The 19783-nt window shown below is 30.9% G+C and overlaps 1 protein-coding gene across 1 annotated transcript in view; it reads right to left on the reverse strand.

Annotated features, from left to right (window-relative positions):
- The window catches only part of LOC135953345 (octopamine receptor beta-3R-like), a 54025-nt gene that overhangs the window by 11097 nt on the left and 23145 nt on the right, over nucleotides 1–19783 (reverse strand). The window contains exons 3-9 of the mRNA XM_065503198.1: nucleotides 19185–19460; nucleotides 18948–19119; nucleotides 16703–16968; nucleotides 16119–16606; nucleotides 15416–16073; nucleotides 14565–15337; nucleotides 8118–8561 (exon numbers count right to left, since the gene is read on the reverse strand). Of these exons, the coding sequence (XP_065359270.1) occupies nucleotides 8118–8561; nucleotides 14565–15337; nucleotides 15416–16073; nucleotides 16119–16606; nucleotides 16703–16968; nucleotides 18948–19119; nucleotides 19185–19460 (3077 nt within the window). The remainder of the gene's footprint in view (nucleotides 1–8117; nucleotides 8562–14564; nucleotides 15338–15415; nucleotides 16074–16118; nucleotides 16607–16702; nucleotides 16969–18947; nucleotides 19120–19184; nucleotides 19461–19783) is intronic.

A 19783-nucleotide genomic window follows, 5' to 3' on the forward strand; every position in this document is an offset into this window, starting at 1 on the left:
GATTGCAATCAATTTAAATTGCGCTTGTCCTTCGCTCAATTGGAGATTATGTTATAGTTTATCTACAAATTTACAATCTGTACTTTGATCACAAGATTTTCATAAAAAAATAGACGAACGGACATTGTTCGATTGACTCACTAAGTGATTCTGAGTCGTTTAGTATTTTTAAATATGAAAGGTAGTGTAGGATATACAATTTTGTTAAATATATTTAAATAAACAAATGACCAGACAGATTTTTGACTTCAATAATTGAGTTTATTAAAATCTACAAAATTTAAAATATAATAAAATATCACCTTTGTCATGTTTTTATTAATTTTTGTAATTCGGTATGAAATTCACTTTATCATTAATATACCGTTAAAGAAATAAACCAAGTTAGCATTTCCGATACCTTTTAACTGTTTCGAATCGGTAGCCAAACTGGGAAAATAGTTTGAAAAATAATTTACTTGTTCTGAATTGATAAAATTCAGAATAAATCATAAACCGATAGCAATCAGTTTAAATAGGGTTTGTACTTCGATCAAAGGGGAGCGAAAAAATTACCAGACAGACGGACGGACGGATGGACAGTCATTGTTCGATTGACTCATAAAGATTCTTTTTGGTGTACTTAAATATGTATTTTTTTTTACTTTTCTTCAATATTATTTTTTTTCTAACAAAATGGCACAATATGGTAGTTGTTAATACATTTAAAGCATTATGGAAATACAAAGACAATTAGGTATGTACATTAGGAAGCACTTAATTGAAAGGGATGTGATAAAATTCATTGTTTCCTAATGAAAGTTTGTTTTATGAAGCCATTTCTAAAAATTTGTATCCTGAATCCATATATAGCAGTTAGTTTAGAGAACTAGTCTAGTTCCTATCATTTTGTCAGTTCAGTAACTTAAAAAAACTCAATCTTTACTGAAACTATAGTGTCCGATTTCGCCATGTATATGAATTATCCTGTATGAATTTAAGTTAAAAACAGAAAAATTAGTGTATAAATATTTTAAATTCATACGAAAAATCTGACAAATTAGAATTATATTTCATAACATTCTAGGAGAAGCATTTTACCAGAGAACCAGGTCCGAAAATATTAGAAGTGTTGTTCAGTTAAAGGCTGGATTTTATGATAGTTTTAGGATTAATTAGGCCCAAGGATGAACCCAACTGATTTTGCCTAGCCTCCATACAAATTCTCCTCGGAATAGCATCATAAAAGTGTTAATTATGCAATAATCATGACAAAATTTAGCAAGTATCTGTATTGTGAACTCAGAAATCACTATAAAGTTTGGTGAAATTCGGAAATTAGTCCTCATATAAAGTCGCTTTCAGAAATTCACTTTAACTTTCACAATTATCTTAAAAACATTAGTATCGTGATGAAATTCGACTTGCATGTGTTTTATATAAATCGTAATCATTTTATCAAATTTTAATATGATCGGTCCATAATTATCTCTGGGTTCCATATAAGGCTACATAAGAAAATCAGAGTATCTTTCATAATTAACTTAAAAACATTAGTACCGCGATGAAATCATGAACGAATTTTATATGAATCCTAATCATTTTACCAACCTCCTTCAGAAAATCGGACTTAGCTACATCTTTTTACAGATTTCAATTTATGAATACATGTTACGGTAAAAAATGTTCCGGATAAACCTCTTTTATAACCAGGTCATCCCTCATTATATGTTAAAACTAATGTGATTAATAAAGTGTGAATAAAAAAAGTGTATTTTGAACAAAAATATAAAAAGGTGAAATTTTGAAAATAGAGATTTAAAATTGTATTGCCTTTTTTGAACATTTGCTACTTTCACCTTTAAAAACCTTATCGTTTATTTGTTTTAAAATATTGAAAATAGCTCTTGATCATGTCTTTCAGACGAACAAAAAATCAATGTAAAACCTTCATGAGTTTACCCACACAAAAATATTATATAAACCTTTTAAAACCAAAAAAATTAACAAAAGTGATAAGCAACTGATAATTTTTCGAATAAAAAATATTTCAATATAAAACTTTTAAGCGTTTAGCCACAAAAAATATCTTAAAATGAAAAAAGTTTCTTCACTTTCCTAAATTTGTCAGTGTCTCAAAACTACAAATTTTTACTTAAAGTCTTGGAAATTCACAATTGGATGCTGAATTTTAATGTCTATTCAGCTGCATATCTAGTTTTTTAAACTTAAATTCATTTTAATCTTTTTGGACAGGTTTTCTGGTTAAATGCTCCTTAGTGCGCCATTTGAAGGAATACAATTTCCTATTGTTCTCTTAAAAATGGTTACATGTTAATACCTCTTAATTAAGAACGTTTTTCCAAGATTAGATAATGATGCCAAACATTATTAGAATGATAAAGGAATAGTTGTTTGGCAGCACTAGCTCATCTAGGAAACCCAAATTTGCCGTTTGTCTCTTTACAAATGAAATCATCGTAATGTTCGCCTATATGCTTATTAAATAAAATTTCTATTTTTATACTATAATGAAAAAAGCAAACATGTACGTGCGTGCACTTTAATGAGATGAAATTATGTATATTCTTATACCACCAAACAACAACAACATGTGGTCATTGTTCTATTTTCCTTTTTAACTTTAATGTCAATAAGTTATATTTACATAATTTACAATACGAGTATTAACATAAGTACAAATACTTATATGGGTGGCCCTGATTTTGTACTTTATAGATTATTAGTAATATTTACTTGAAACTAGAGAAAGTGCAAAATAAGGAACACCCTATTAGTAAAGTATATCAACAATTAAACCGATTGATATACATACGTTCATTATAGAGATTGCAGCATTAACATAAATAATAACAACAACAATCTCTCTCACACACATACTTGTACATACACTTAACCCCTCAAAATATGTGAAACAATGTGAATGGTATTATTGTTAGGAAGTAGTAGCAAGCAACACTTAACAGTATTTCTTGGTATGAAATGTGAAGAAGAAGAAGAGACTGACTGCCTGATAAATTGTTTTACGGGTAAATAAATATAGTATACACATACAAAGTGCATGCATATAGAATGTATGAAAGAAGTGCTTAATGGAATAGTGAAAGTAAGATATTGTGTTTGTTGAAATTGAAAGTTTTTCATACAAAATACGTGTTAAAATATGTACGAAGTAGTTGGTTAATGTGTAAGTGCTTTTACAGTTTGTTCGATAAGAAAATTAATTATTAAGTTGGAATAATTCTTAATTAAAGTTTACTTTAACTTTACTTTAGAACTGAATATAATGGATGTAGAAAATGGACCTGACCAATTATATTCCATTGTAATAATAAAATACTCTTCTCATTTACCAGACTCTTCCTGAACTACCCTACCTTAAGTTAACACCTAATGTATGGGCAAAAAAAATATGGAAAGTTGTAAAATATAAATTAAAAATATTGTTACGCTTTTACCTTTTAAAAACGGTGGTTTATTTACACACTCTTATATTACACAATTAATAATGTCCAAGAATACACTGGTAATGCAGTTTATATTAATTCTAACAGCGCTTATGATAAACTAACTAAACGGTGCCACTACTTATACACAGTGCCATTTTCCAGCAGTTTCACGAATTATTTTAACGGACGATTTATTTGACGGGAACCTGTACCAAACGCAACTGATTCGTTTGAAGCGAAACATGTTGCAATAGCTGTTAAAATGTATTTAGAATCACCAGTTTTATAGTCCAGACCATGCCCCGTTCGACTACTATTTATTTCAATCGCTGCAGCACGCTCTCTTTGGAACAGAGTATCCGATATTGGCTTGATTCTTTCTTGGGCTCAAAAGATGAGCCGTTCTTTTGACTCGGAATATGTTGCCAAAATAAATTTATTTTGTACAAATGTTTCAAAATAAAGCTAAACATTTGAAAAAATCCCGCCTTTTTAAGTCTGAAAAGTTTTTCTGGATCTAAGTTCAGGAACTTTGATGGGGTTGAACTGGCCAAAATTAAACCTATTCAGAAAATTTAATTTTACTTATATTATTGGATGCGTCTGGTGTTTTATATTTATAATACTCTATGTATTAACTTCCCATCCATTTAATAACTTTTACTATGAAATTGAACTCATCATCCAGTAGCAAACTTTGTCTTGAACATATTTTCTTCACAATAGTTATAAATCAGTTTACTTGGTTAATGAGGTACATGAAGCACGGCCTCAGTGCCAAATGTAGAAAAATCCAAAGACTCCAAAAAAAGTTTTTAAGAAGGATCACAATTGCCCCCTGGTATACACAAAGATCTAACAAAAAAACTGAGATCATGAAACATGTAGAAAAATATTGAAATCCACCCAAATCCACTGGCTCGCAACATATTAGATAACAGTGGCCACATTCAATTAAGAAGGAGGGACACAGTCAATGCCAAATTTTATCAGAACAATGATAGATAAAAAAATTTTTCATCCGGCACTGTATGAACTAATTAAATAATAGTTGTTATTATTAGTTACTAGCTGACCCGACAGACGTTGTCCTGTCCAAATTAAAAAAAAGCTTGTGTTCGATTTGTGAATTTGTGAGAAGCGGTTTGAAAAGCGTAAAAATAGTTAAAAGAAAAAAAAAACGTATTATTGAATGATAATTTTTATTCATATAGGACATAGAATAAAATATACATAGAAGCGCTACTAAGAGACAAAAAACCTAAGTTTGTTGTCAAAAACCTAAGTCTTGCAACAACAGAATACATGTAAATCAAGTACATATTTTGAGTTTTTATATAAGTAATCGAATTTTGGTCTGAAAAATGAGCGATCACAGATCGAGCTCCTTTTCTTGATTAAACACTTATTGGCCAAGTTATTAGCGATTTTAGATATTGTGAGTTTTTATATAAAAAATCTTTTTTTTTTGTCAGAAATATAAGTGATCACAGATCGAGCTCCTTTTCTTGATTAAACGCTTATTGGCCAAGTTATTAGATATTGTGAGTTTTTATTTAAAAAATAGTTTTTTTTTCTCAGAAATATAAGTGATCATAGATCGAGCTACTTTTCTTGATTAATCGGTTATTGGCCAAGTTATTAGTGAATTTATATATTTTGAGTTTTTAAATAAAAAAACCTTTTTTATTTGTCAGAAATATAAGTGATCACAGATCGAGCTCCTTTTCTTGATTAAATGCTTATTGGCCAAGTTATTAGCGAATTATATATAAAAAATCGTTTTTTGGTCAGAAATATGAATGATCACAGATCGAGCTGCTTTTCTTGAATAAACGCATTTTCAGTTTTTATATAAAAAATCGATTCGAATCGAGCTCTTTTTCTTGATTAAACGCTTGTTGGCCAAGTTATTAGCGAATTTTTATATTTTGAGTTTTTATATAAATCGAGCTCCTTTTCTTGATTCAACTCTTATTGGCCAAGTTATTAGTGAATTTATATATTTTGACAAATAACCTAAGTTTGTTGTCAAAAACCTAAGTCTTGCAACAGCAGAATACATGTAAATCAATGTACATATTTTGAGTTTTTATATAAGTAATCGAATTTTGGTCTGAAAAATGAGTGATCACAGATCGAGCTTCTTTTCTTGATTCAACGCTTATTGGCCAAGTTATTAGCGAATTTAGATATTTTGAGTTTTTATATAAAAAATCGATTTTTGGTCAGAAATATGAGTGATCACAGATCGAGCTCCTTTTCTTGATTAAAATCTTATTGTCCAAGTTATTAGCGAATTTAGATATTTTGAGTTTTTATATAAAAAATCGATTTTTGGTTAGAAATATGAGTGATCACAGATCGAGCTCATTTTCTTGATTAAACGCTTATTGCTCAAGTTATTATCGATTTAAGCTATTGTGAGTTTTCATATAAGTACTCGAATTTTGGTCTGAAATATGATTGATAACACAGACCGATGTATTTTGCAGATGTGTTTAATAAGAGGGCGTATTAGTGGACGTGGACAATTTTTATTTATGTAAAAACTTTTGCTGACTATGTATTGCGAACATTAAAAAAAATTTGTTAAATTGGTCCAGGCGTCCTGCGATTTTAGATATTTCGAAAAAAATTTGGCGTGGTAAATTTTTCTTTCAGTAAAAACTTAAATTGGATTACTATGATCATTCAAACAAAAAATTAGCCAAATCGATGTAGCCGTTTTCCGATTTTAGATAAATCGAAAAAAAGTGGGCTATGACCAACATTTTAAAAAAAAAATTGTCTAAATCGGTCTGGCCGTTCTCTACTGATGCAATTACCAACGAACGACATTTGATTTTTATTTATATGTAAATGTAAGTTTTTTCTCGAACGACCAAGTACCATGTAGATATTTTATCTATCTGAATCCCACATTTTTCAGTAAAATGCCATTGATTTGTTAGGGCATATTTTTGCATATTTTATTGATAATGCATATTTTGTTATATTTTACTTCAAGATGCATATTTATATGCATATTATACCAATTTTTAATAAAAACTTAATATTTTGAGATCAATGGGAAATATTTATAGAGTCCTATCTATTGGGATCTCTGTTGTATAATTTTTGAACATTGAGCGATTCATATTTAATTATTTTATGTTTCTGTATAAAAATATAAGTGCATATTTTTTAAATTTTTAGGTCATATTTTGATTTTTTTATGCCTATTTCAGGCGCATATTTTTCAATAATAAATGCATGAAAATCCGCCCCCTAGTTATTAGACATAAGATTTGAAATACTTATTGTTAGTTCATAAAGTAATATAGTGGATATATCAACTTTGCTCTGATCCAGAATAGATATACGGTATGGGCTGGCTGTATACATTATTTATTGATTTATTGAATATGTAATTTCCATTTCGAACAAACTGTATTATGGCTTAAAAATAAATACAAGCTAAGAGTATTTAAAAAGATTTACACAATAAAGTACAGAATTTAGTTAAAGGCAAAATACACACACATAGAGTTAAATGCAAATAAGTATCTACATATGTGTCTATAAATATAAAGTGCGTTATTTATACTATATGTTCCTATATACAGATTTTGAATTTAAGGGAAAGAATAAGAAAACTAAATACATTTGGTCAATTCACAAGGCTTCTTATCATGTCATAATGTCCTAATATTTCATAACTCGGCGGCTCGGCTTAACCGACTCTTAGGCCCTCGGTGCAGGTGTCTTCTGGTTGGTTACGATAACGCAATAAACATAGCATACTTAGGCCGGGTAACTTATCAAAATTTTAAACACAGTTAAGCTTAATCAATGTTTAAATATTTTTTTTATATGAAAAAAATATATTGATTATGCCTTAACTATATTTAAAATATTGATAAGTTAACCGACCTTAGTATTATTTTAGGCTTAAAAGGTAATAACAACATTTTCAAAATATTGTGGAATATTGGGACATTATGACAATATGACATGATAGGAGACCTTGTGAATTGGCCAATTATGTACACATTATTTCCTCTATTATACAAGAGTTGAATGATACAGATACATATATGAGAAAATCAGTATCCATGTAAATGAATAATAAAGGTTACATATAACCAGTAGTGTAATAAAATTAACTTTATTCTATAGATAAATAAATAAAAATGAAATTTATGCAATTTGTTTGTAGTTTGTAGAAAATATGTAGTAAAATTAGTTATATATCATATGGCAAATTTTATTTTATTTCATTTTATTCATTCAATTCAATCATTCTGTTGTGTTGTTGTATAGTAGTTTGATTTAATTTTATTGCTCTTCATTAACACTGTATTGAAATATTAAGTGTTATACTAAGTATATTGAGTCAAATAAATCAAGTGTTGTTTGGCTATATAATAAAAATATATATTTTAGTTGTAATAGTTAATAAACAAAATAAATATATACAATAATGCTGTTGTTAAAGTGGTGGCAGTGAGTTTATTAAATTGTTGATGTTGTTAATTTTTTATTTTTATTTATATATTTTTTGGTGAATAAGTATTTAGTAGAGTAGTGGGTAGATGTGAGTAGAAATCGTAAATTAAAGCTGTCTTGTTATATAGTTTTTGATTTGATTTTGATTTTATTTGTTTTTGTTTTTGTTTTTGATATTTGTGTTGTTGTTTAGGAACTCACCGTTGGCCCCACATTGGCATCCATTTCGTGGTTGTTTGCGATTTATGTAATACCAATAACGTGTCCTATGCCATAAACTTAAATTACGCGTCTTACGCATTTGCTTGATGTCATGCCTGTTATTATTATCTCTATGTTTGCTATAGTTTTCCGTTTTTAAGGAGGTTTGTTGTTGCTGTTGTTGTGCTTTTAGATCTGAACCACAATAAAGACACTTGTTTGATTTGTTACCACCTCTCGATTTACGCTTAAACGATGAATTGACATTAAAAGTTATACTTTTTGTGCCATGTTGCTGATGCTGTTGGGCGGTTGGCATTGTTGGATCAATCATTTGCTCAACTTCTTCCTCATCCACAAATATACAAATACCACCACGTCGTTTAAGGGACGATTTACTACAATAATCTGCTTCATATTCTATTCGTTTGTTTTGTACGTTTTTGGTTTTTTTTTTTTTTGGACAAACGATTTTACGTTTACAATAGAGTTAGAACGAGAAATTTAAATGTATATACAAAAGAAGAATAGTTGGAATAATAATGGTATTTGTAGTTTGTATTTATTTTAATTTTTTTTTATTATTTACAAAAGTTGATATTTTCATTGGAATTTTAGATACATCCAGAGAAAAAATATAGTTGTACATGTTTGCTGTTACCATTTCAAAATTTTGTTACGTTTTTTTAACAATATTATAGTCACAGTAATTATGTATATGATTGCGGTAACCATAATATGGCAAAATTACCTTCAACATGATTATGATAAATATATTTATGTTTATGGCAATCATGTTCATGATGAATCATTATATGTTCATAATATGTTGTTCTCAGATTATGATAACCACAGGCCCAGAACAACATAATATTCTAAAGGTTTCATCATAAAATGGTTGTCACAATCCTATACTTATTTACTGCAATCATATATATGATAGCTACAATCATGTGAATCTTAACTTTACCATATTATGGTTACCGCAATAATATACATAATGACAGTGACCATAATATTGTTAAAAACTTTTAAAAATATTGAAATGCTTGCAGTAAACTTGTACAACTATATTTTTGATTTTTTCTCTGTGTGTAGTTTTTTTAATAGTGAGAATAGAGAGATAGAGAGCGAGAAAGTAAAAGTAATGTTTGAAAATCAAATTATTAACGCGCCCATGCTTTAATTAATTACTTTTCTTATGCATGCATTTTCAAGAAATAATAAATTCCCAAAATTCATAAAACTTACGTAAAAAACTTTCTGATTGAGTAATAGTTTTAATGACAAAATGATTGCGAAGAAAGTTTGTTAAACAGTCTATGTCATTAATAATAAATTCGAGTGGAAATAACAATTAGAAGTATATAGCAGCTAATGGTTTAGTCAAAGTATCTAGAAATATGATATGACAATGACCATCGTGTGATAGATATCAAATACAGACAGTTATAGTTAATTTATTGGATTAGGGATTAATGCATTAACCACTATAACTTTTTAAATAATTTTGCATCCATAGCTAATGTAAGTAAATCAGTTTTTTAAACTATAAATCATCTTTTTTACTTTGAATTTTAAATAATAAAATAAATAGAATATTACTTTAAAAGGTTTTGTTAAAAAATATATAAAACAATACACCTTATTGCTTTTTGTAAAGAGTGCTCCAAATACAGGTGTCTTTTTAGTACTGTAGCTTTATTACATTTTAAAATTTTGACTCTCAGGTTAACTGCGCTCAAAAATATTAATTGGCGTATTTTGGCCGGATTGTAATCGTATTTTTACAAAATATAAAAATGATATTATAACTTTAATCTGCGACACATCGGCTCTGAAGTTTGAGGATAAATTCACAATAGTGGTCGGCATTCATAGCTACCAGGGGCCGACTAAGTCATCACGAACACAAAAAAAATGTGAGCGAAACTCGTTCAATTTATCAAAAGAGAAAAATATTAAAGAGAATTACAAATGAGAAACCGGATTGGAGGACACTTCTTTAACTAACACGGAATAATCAGTTGAATTTAACCAAAGTTTCTTTTTTAAAAATTATAATATTCTTCTAAGTTAAAAGTGTTATATTACACCATACGACACTCAATATTAGACATGAGCCGGATGATATACGTCTGAAACAATAAATTAAATGGAGAAAAACTGCGTTTTCAGTTTTTCATTTCGTGATCCTGTTTCCTTTTAAAAGGACTTAAAATTTTCAGAGGAGTACATTTTTAAAAAAATGTTTTATAATACTTCTGATCATCCTACTATGTCAAATGACCAAGAAGAGTGGTAAAACATTTCGTATTATTTTTATTTTATCCTGTAAGGATCAAAAGATGTCAAAAATGTCCTTCCAAATTTTTATCCTTGAATATCCTTTTAGATTGCTAATATTTTTTTTTTCAAAAAATAGAGAGTTAAAGATCCAAATATTGAATACCACATGCCAAAATTTCATCCTTCTATCTTAACTACTTAAGTGTTAAAAAATATTTAAAATTTGAATTATTTGATTTTTTATATTTTATTTTAATATTTCATTCGAAAAAAATATAACAAAATCCGTTGTGAAAAGCAACGAAGAGGACTTTTTAATAAACAAGTAAAATGGTATAGTGGGACAAGCCCGACCTTATGATACCCTACACCGGGTATATGATTATAAAGAGTTTTCTTTTGATATGAAACGTATTTGTGTTGAATCTTATTTGAATACACTCATTTTCGGTAGTGGGCCTTATATGGGAGCTATGAGTAATTATGGACCAATCGTCACAAAATTTGGTGGGATAAATTGCGAATATATGAAACATATTTGTGTTGAATTTTGTTTGGATTCTGACATATTTCAGAGATTTTAATGAGATTTTCGAGAATGTTGCTTATATGGGAGCTATGGAATATTGTTGACCGATCGTCCGATAGGATAAATAATGGGCTGATTCAATAGCCTTTGTCCTTGGGGCAATATAAAGGTTTGTGCCAAATTTTGTCGAATTATCTTTAAACCTGCGACCAGTAGTTTGATTACAAGGTTTACATGGATGGACGAACAGACGGACGGACATCGCTTAGTCGACTAAGAAAATGGTCCTGAGCAGATGGGTATATGGGTATTGGTACAATATTTTTGTATGTTGCAAACAACAGCCCTAACCCATTATACCTCCCCCACTATGGTGGTGTAGTTTATAAACATGCACTTTTCTTAATTAAACATTTTTGTATACTAATAAATTTTTTTTATATTTTAATTTGATCTTTATATATATAAAGGATGAAATTTTGACATTTAGTATAGAAAATTTGGGTATTTAACGCACTATTTTTTTAAAAGGAATTTATTGACAATCTTAAAGGATATTAAAGGATAAACATTTTAAAGGACATTTTTGACATCTTTTGATCCTTAAAGGATAAAATAAAGATAATACAAAATATTTTACAACTCTTCTTGTTCATTTGACATACAATTTGTGAATGTTGGAATAGCAGGAGTATTTTTAAATATTTTTTGAAAAATGTACTTCTTTGAAACTTTGAAGTTCTTAAAAAAGGACACAGGATCACGAAATGAAAAATTGAAAACACAGATTTTCTCCATTAAATTTATAGTTTCAGACGTATATCATCCGGTTCGTGGCTAACGAATTTTTTCTCTATTTGTCGGACGGTGTTATCAATAGATTTTATTACACTTGTGATGTGCGATATCGTCCATGGATATTATCATACGATGATACCGAAATTGGCCCATTTTTTTTTTATCAAAACATTTCTACTGGTGCGCTTCATAGCCATAATTAACGACTAATTGATGACTTTTGACTTCTATAATGTGCGTTTCCGAATATTGTAACATTGCATCTAAAATTTGGAACTAGTACCAAGAATTCAAATCACTGGTGAAAGAACTAGCTCATAAACGATTACTATGGTGGTGTATTTGCTCTGTAAAGCTTCTCTAGAATTTGTTCAGAGTTGATTAAAATCAGTTTCAACGCCAAACTAAACAAGTACTGACTTTAAGAATGTGTTCTACTATTAGTTGAGGAATTTTTATGAATGTCAATGTGCCCGTACAGTTTCCTTTTGACCCCAATGCGCGTTCAGTTAACGTTGCACAGTGGTATAGAAGAAAAAAAGAGGGAAATAAATCTGTAACTTCTAAATGGTTAGTCCGATTTGAATGAATTTTGACATGAGCAAAGAGTTCGAATTTGGACATATGGGTTTCCGAAAGTAGGACACCCTAGGTATGTTAAGATTTTAAAACGTTTATCTTCGTTTGTGTTTCGATTTCATAGCTACCAAATATCTTTTAAAGCTTAGGAGATATTCGCATTTGAAAATAAAATTTTCGAAATTTTTAACCAACCTACTTTAGGTTTTTTATAACAGTGGGTCACACTATTTCCTGATTGAAATTAAAAAATTCATTAAATACGTTTTTGAAAAATATGACAAAAAACAATTGAAAAATCCTAAAAATGGGATTTATTAGTTTTTGGGCTATAATGCCCATACCAGGGTGGGGAACCGTACCGTAATCGTTTAGAAGTTACAGATTTATTTCCATAATTTTTTTTCTATACTGTATTACTAAAAGAGGCACAATATTCCAACACCCACTTCTCAAGATTAAATAAATTTTTTTTCATTCAATGTGCTAGCATTCTAATGAATCTGGACGATCTTTGATTTCTGCGGCATGACAAATCATTTCACTTAGAACATCAAACAATTTATCTTTTGAGCAATAAGTTCCATAATTGCGTAATCAGCGTTATCAGATGTCTCGAAGTGGCGATTTGACATTTGGAGGAACCATTTAAAGATCGTATGCCGATCTTTAAGGCGAATGACATCCGATATATTTGTGAGTTGAAACCGAAAAGCTTTATAAATTCTTGGAAAATTTTGTTGACCTTCCAAAAGATACTTCTTGTATTTGCACCACCCTTTCTAACCCTAATCGATGTATGAATATTTTACAGTCACACTTATACAAAACAAATACAATATTTATGGAGAAAGTAACATAGAAATAAAACAAAAATAATACGTGACACTAAACCAAGATAACATGGACTTTAGTGCTAGAAAATAAAACTACAAAAATGACCTTTTCCATCATCAATGTAGCATAGTTTCCCAGTTGGACTAGAACACACATGTGGAGGGTAAAACACAACTATAACTAAAAAAACACAACAACATGGTTGTACAGTTTCCAAGGAGAACAAAAAAGCCACTCACAACAGTCAACATTTAATGCGATACTTTTAGGGGATTTATTTTAAAATGTTGCACATAAATATTTAACAAAAAAAAGGTAAACCACAATACATCTTTCAGGGAACTGTGAATTCTTTAAATAAATATTAGCAGTAGTTTGTTTTAACGCACAGCATTTTTTTTAGTTTGCTATAAAAATGACATAGAACTAAACAAGCTTTCAAGTGATAGATGATGATAAGTGAGAAAGTATGTTCTATTTTTGTTAGTAGAAGTATGAGCGTTACAATGGAAGGAAAGGTGAACACACGACCTTATTAACTAAATAATAATAATAGTAGGTATGTACATGAGAACTAGGGTGACGCTTATTTTGCACTTTTGTGATTTTTCGATGTTCTCAAGGTTTAGAATTCTACTAATTCATGAGCTATAACGGATGACTACTTTTTATTTGAAGTTTCGATTTTTGGGTCATTTCTAGTCCTCATTTAGTGTTTATTGGAATCAAAAACATTTTTTTTTTAATTTTTTGAAATTTCGATTTTAAAAATTTTGAAAGTAAAAAATTTGGGATTTGAGAGTTTGCATGGAGTTTTATAATTTTTTGGGTATTTATTATTATTTCGATTCTTTTTATAAAATTTAAGTTTGGCCCAAAACTCTAAACTTAAAATAAAATGTACAACCTCTCAACGTTAACCCATTTCGCTATTACAATTTGTATTTCTAGTCCTAATTTAGTGTTTATTGGAATCGAAAACATTTTTTTTTTGAATTTTGGAAATTTCGATTTTAAAAATTTTGAAAGTAAAAAATTTGGGATTTGAGAGTTTGCATGGAGTTTTATCATTTTTTGGGTATCTATTATTATTTCGATTTTTTTTTTCAAATTTTAGTTTGACCCAAAACTCTAAACTTAAAATAAAATGTGCAACCTCTCAACGTTAACCCATTTCGCTCAAATATCCAACATTTGATTCTTAGAAGATAGAGAACAATTTAAGACCTTAGGAGCATCGAAAATCCAAAAAGTGCATAATAAGGGCCAACCTAATTAGAACGAATACGAGTACAATGTCGACGATACGTACATACATATGTAAGTGAGTAAATTAGTGACAATGTGTGTGAGTGCATTAGTAAAACATTATTGAACTTTCTAATACTTACTGGCTGAACTTGTCGATACTCGTCCCATGGGTATGTAGCTGCGACTATCACTGTTGTCTTGTGAAAAATTAATGACATTAACGTCATACGTTACAACAGAAGCCTGACGTTTTCTCACTGTTTGGATGCCTTCGTAGCCGGTTAGCAGTGAACTGCGTTTGCCACTGCGTTGGGTGTTGTTAATTGCAGATTCTGCTTCGCTGTCGTGCCGTTTAAATAACGGTGATGTTAAGTCTTTCTCCTCTCCCGCTAAAGAGCCACCACTGCCGCCGCCACAGCCGCTACGCATTGAGGTCGGTGAGAGAGTGGAATCTAAAATAATTTCCGGTTTCGGTGAAATATTTGTTAGCTGTGAGGTAGGTTGCAGTGTTGATGGCGGTGTTGGCTGTGTTCCAGTTGTGTTGGCTATTTGTTGGGTTTGTGGGGACAAGGCCAGTGTGGCAAACACATCCAATGATACGGTGGAAGTATCGCTGACGAAAAACTGATTGCTGGGCGAGTTAAGAGGAAATACGGGTGCCGTTGCTGTTGGTGGCGGTGATAGAAAGTAAACATTTATGCTATTGCTGGGAGTCCCCGCACCACCTCCCCCAAAACTGCTACTATTACCGGTTAATATTAAATTTGGTGACTTGCTTGTGGGCAGCTGTATGACTGAGTTGAAGTTCGGTGTCATGGGAGGAGACATTAAAAAATTTGAACTATTTTTATTGACTAAAACCTGATCGCTCAGCGTGCTCATGCGTTGTTTTATAGACTCTTTTTTAATGATTTTGAAAGATTCTTTTGCCTTAATGTTGCCCATTATATCGGCTTGGTGTATGGGTGATTGATAGGATTGTTCTGTAGAGGGAAAGCTTAAAGAACGAAACAGTTCGGCCAATTCAGAGCTGGATTTGACAGAAACATTTGATTTTTCATTGATGGAATTTAAAGCCTCCGTTTTCAATTGCTCTGGTATTGAGGAGTCTATCAGTGAAGTGGGCGACAAAGAGGGTGGTGGAGTATTGGGTATTTTGGGTGAATCTTGTGTTATATCCTTGAGAAAGGATAAATCATCTTGTTGACCTACTTCTTGTATAGTGTTGGCTCCTAAGTCTATTAGTTGTATATAGGTGTTTTTATGTTGTGGCGATATCATGGTCATCATTTGTTCATCTTCTTCTCTTCTGGCATCTTCGGATTGTTCATTTAGTATGTTGATGTCTAGTAGAATATCGGGGGTATTATAACGACTGGAGGAATCTTGGCTTTCGCTAAACAGACGGGGTAAATAAACATCTGAATCGGTATCACTGTGTTGGCGTGAACGTATTTCACTTTTTTGTCTTTCCCTTAGGCCGCCATTGTAACTGTGTGAGAGTTTACGATTGCGGGAACGCTTGAAGAGCTGAGCTCGACTGGATTGTATTTCCTCAGAATTGGCCTGATGTCTTTTCTTTTCCAGGGAAAAACACTCTGCACTAGAACGTTTGGTCTTGGCCAATAAAGACTTTAAGTTAAAACCTCCTTTACCCTCCTCCTTTGTACTGGTTGTGGTTGTGGCAATAGAGCCTTCTTTTAACGCCTCCAATTGTTTCTTTTTGCTCTTGCCCTCATTAAAACTCTTCATAAATTCTGAATCACTGAGAGCAAATGCCTTCTTATTTGATTCTTTACTGCTGCGAAAACGGTTTTCGCCATTTTTCATGCGTATAAAATCAGTCTCACTTAAAGCGGGATACCTACCACCTGTTTTTTCTCTGCTATACATGTCACCCTCAACATTTGTGTCTCCGCCAGCCGTTTGTTTTTTATAATACAAATAGTTGTCTTCTATGAGACGTTTAAGCTCTTTGTTGTCCTCGGCTATGGGCAGGTAAGTGGCGGGTGCTTGCTTCATTATATTGATACTATCGTAATAATCGTTGGTTTCACTATCATCACTATTATTGCCACCAAATATTTGGTATTGTTCTGAATCACAACCATTTTTACTAGCACTAAATTGTTTTTGTGGCTGATTACCCTGTTTATTTAATATTGGCGGTGAAATACTACCCGTTGAAGATGTATGATACTGTTGTTGCAGCTGCTGTTGATGGGTTGTTTTTGTTGTAGGAACCGTAATCTCTATGGGTTGTTGCAAATCATTTAATGTATCCTGCCAAATTTGTTGCTGCTGCTGCTGTTGATTAAACGCTGTTGCATCTTTGTTGCATGGCACTTGCAACTGCTGCTGTGTGGCATAATGTAAGGCTATCATTGAGGGTGCACTATCTGTGTGTGTAACCTTTTCATAGCGTTCCTGTTCGAGGTCACGTAAATCAATACTACTCCGACTCAGTCTACGGGGTGGTGGTGAAGGAACACGCAACTCATCGCACTCATCTTTGTCATCATCATCTGTTTGTGGTAAAATATCCTGGAAAAAAAATGTTGTAGAACATAAAAAATGTGCATTATAATAAATTGCTTTGAAATAGAAAAAGAAAATCCAATTTAATGTATGTTTTGCATGATTTGAAGAATAAATTGAAAATTTCAAAGAATAATAGTTAATGCTAGAACTTCAAAAAAAATTTAGCTTTAACAAGTACAGTCATTTATATGGGAGATATTGCTAAATGCAACCTTTAATTTATTAAAAAAATCATGTGGTTGATACAATATGTAGCTGTATGAACACTTTTGTTAAGAGAATATTGAGAGTTATGGTAATGGACCCAAATGTACTACAATTCTGCATAAAGTTTATGCAAATTATTAAGATTTGTTTAAAATATTTTTCTATAAAGTGCTTGAAATATCATTTTGTTTTAATGTTGCCATTGTTTGGGATTAGCGAGGAAATTTTCAGAAAGAAGATATTAAAATTTGTATTTGAGTGCAGTCTTGAATCAACATTTCCCATATTGTAGTGCTGAGAGGATATATATCAAACTGGTGAATGAGATCTTAAGTGATATTTTCTATATTATTTTTCAGAATTCATTAACTGATCATGGATGTTCATAGTCTTTTGCGTTCACACGATCACACCATAACTTTTGTAATTCCGGGTTAGATACTGCATCCTCAATATAAATATTATTCATTTAAGGCTGACTCCTCTCCATCTATGGAGAGGTCTTGAAAACATAGTGTTATAAGAACCCAACTGTTGTCATTTATTATAGGAATTTCTGATCCATACCCATGATTGTTTGCTGATCGGATACTATTACTTTTCTGATGGTTGTTCCCAATATAGAAATTAAAAAATCGCTTGACTTGTCCTCTTCTTCGCAGATCACAGTATCATGAGAGTAAGCTATGAACAAAATGGGGAGAGAGTACGCAAATCTCCTCATGATAGTAAGTCTACTAAAAGTAGTGCTGTGATGTCCCAATAGTTCCCAATTACATTACGAATCTAAACCTCTGAGATATTATAGATTGAATTTCCCGTAGGTGTTTTTTTCCAAATGTGAAAAATGCAATATTTATGCTCTTTTTTATAGACTCAATTCCTTATGAGCAGTGAGGACTCTAATTGAGTTCTGATGTCAAGTTTACTCACACACAGTATGAACATAACAAATTACAAATATAATCCCTCAAAACTCTCCAATCAATGTCACTGATATATTGCATTAGAATACCTAAAGGATGGATGAGGATGCAAAACATCCTTCGTTTTGATCCTTCCCAAATGATTTCAGTTCTCCTACTAATAGTTACTTTGTGAACAGTTGGAATAGAGAAGTTTATTTGGATTTTTAAATGAAAAACCAATTTCAAATCAGCAAGCCTATGAAGACATATCTTCATTTGTAAGCAGCCCACCTATGTTGGTAATTTGATCTATATGATTCATGCAGCTTAATCCATCAAAGAGAATCTTTAACTTAAGATCGCAGCAAGTCTATGATGACATATCTCCACTTGAGAGCTACACATGGAATACCCGATCTTGGTTATTTGATCTATAAGTGGAAAACCTTTATCAAATAGGTCAAAATAGATGGTCGTGGAGTTCTCTCTTATTCACAGAGAAGCTTAATCTTAAGGTCGTAGTAGTCTATGATAACATTTCTCCACTTGTGAGCTTCACATAGAATTTGGTTTAGATACTAGACTTATGCTCGTAATTTCAACAAATAGATATCTATCAGTGATTAGTTATTTATGGAGTAAAAATATTTGATAGATATTGATTTGATTAATATCAAGTTACCTTTTAGGTAAATTAATCGGCTGGGTATTTTACATAGTAGATATATATTTTTTGGAATTATGTATTAGCATTAAGAGGTTTTATTTCTGGTACTCTATGTAATAGGAAATAACCAACTATACCCATCTATTTAATAAATTTTTTTATATAATTTAAACTTTCTGTAAATTTAAAAATTTACTTACCTCAAGATTACTGATCGCACTATGAGTCTCTTCTCTCGTTAGGGTGAATTCACAGTCACTGGGATGTAGATAATTTAAATTTGTTGGCTGCTGGGTATGACCCATATGTACACTATTTAGTAAAATATTTGAACTAGTACGACTCAAGGCCTTACGCTGCCTTACCGCTTCCCTATTAACAAAAAAAACAAAACAAATTAATTACATAATTTCCTTCACTCCCACTATAAAACTTACTTATAAATTCTAAAATACATGACCAACATCACTATGCCCGGTATCCAAAAACTAACGGAACTCGAGATGAGTGCATAGGCCTTATTAACCACAAAGGAACATTGATCGGGATGCAGGCTAATCTCCTCTAAATGTTCGGCAGTTGTATACCAACCCAAAAAGATGGGTGTAAACGAGATGAGCGCTGGCAGTATCCAAACGTTGGCCAACATAAAACACACTGTCTTGTGAGTCATATTCAAAGGATACTCCAAAGGACGTACTATAGCATAATATCTAAAGTAAAGGTAATCGAGATGTGTTAAAAACGAAATGAAAAATAAGAAATAAATAAATATAGAAAATGAGAAGAGGAATAAACATAAGGTGTTGATAAATTGGTTAAGTGTTTATTTTAATATTTAAATTGTTTTAGCAGCTGTTGCCTGTTATTTTTATTTCCTTTCTATGGATTTTTTTTGTTTGCTTTAAATTAACGTATGTGTAAATGTTTATAAATGGTCATCTCTGGGTTTGGCAAATGGTTAAATGTGGTACAGTGGTTATTTTTGCTAACAAAGCTTAATATGAATTTAATGTTTAATTATTTCAGACATATT

The sequence above is a fragment of the Calliphora vicina genome, chromosome 1, assembly GCF_958450345.1.
Source record: "Calliphora vicina chromosome 1, idCalVici1.1, whole genome shotgun sequence".
Classification (NCBI taxonomy): domain Eukaryota; kingdom Metazoa; phylum Arthropoda; class Insecta; order Diptera; family Calliphoridae; genus Calliphora; species Calliphora vicina.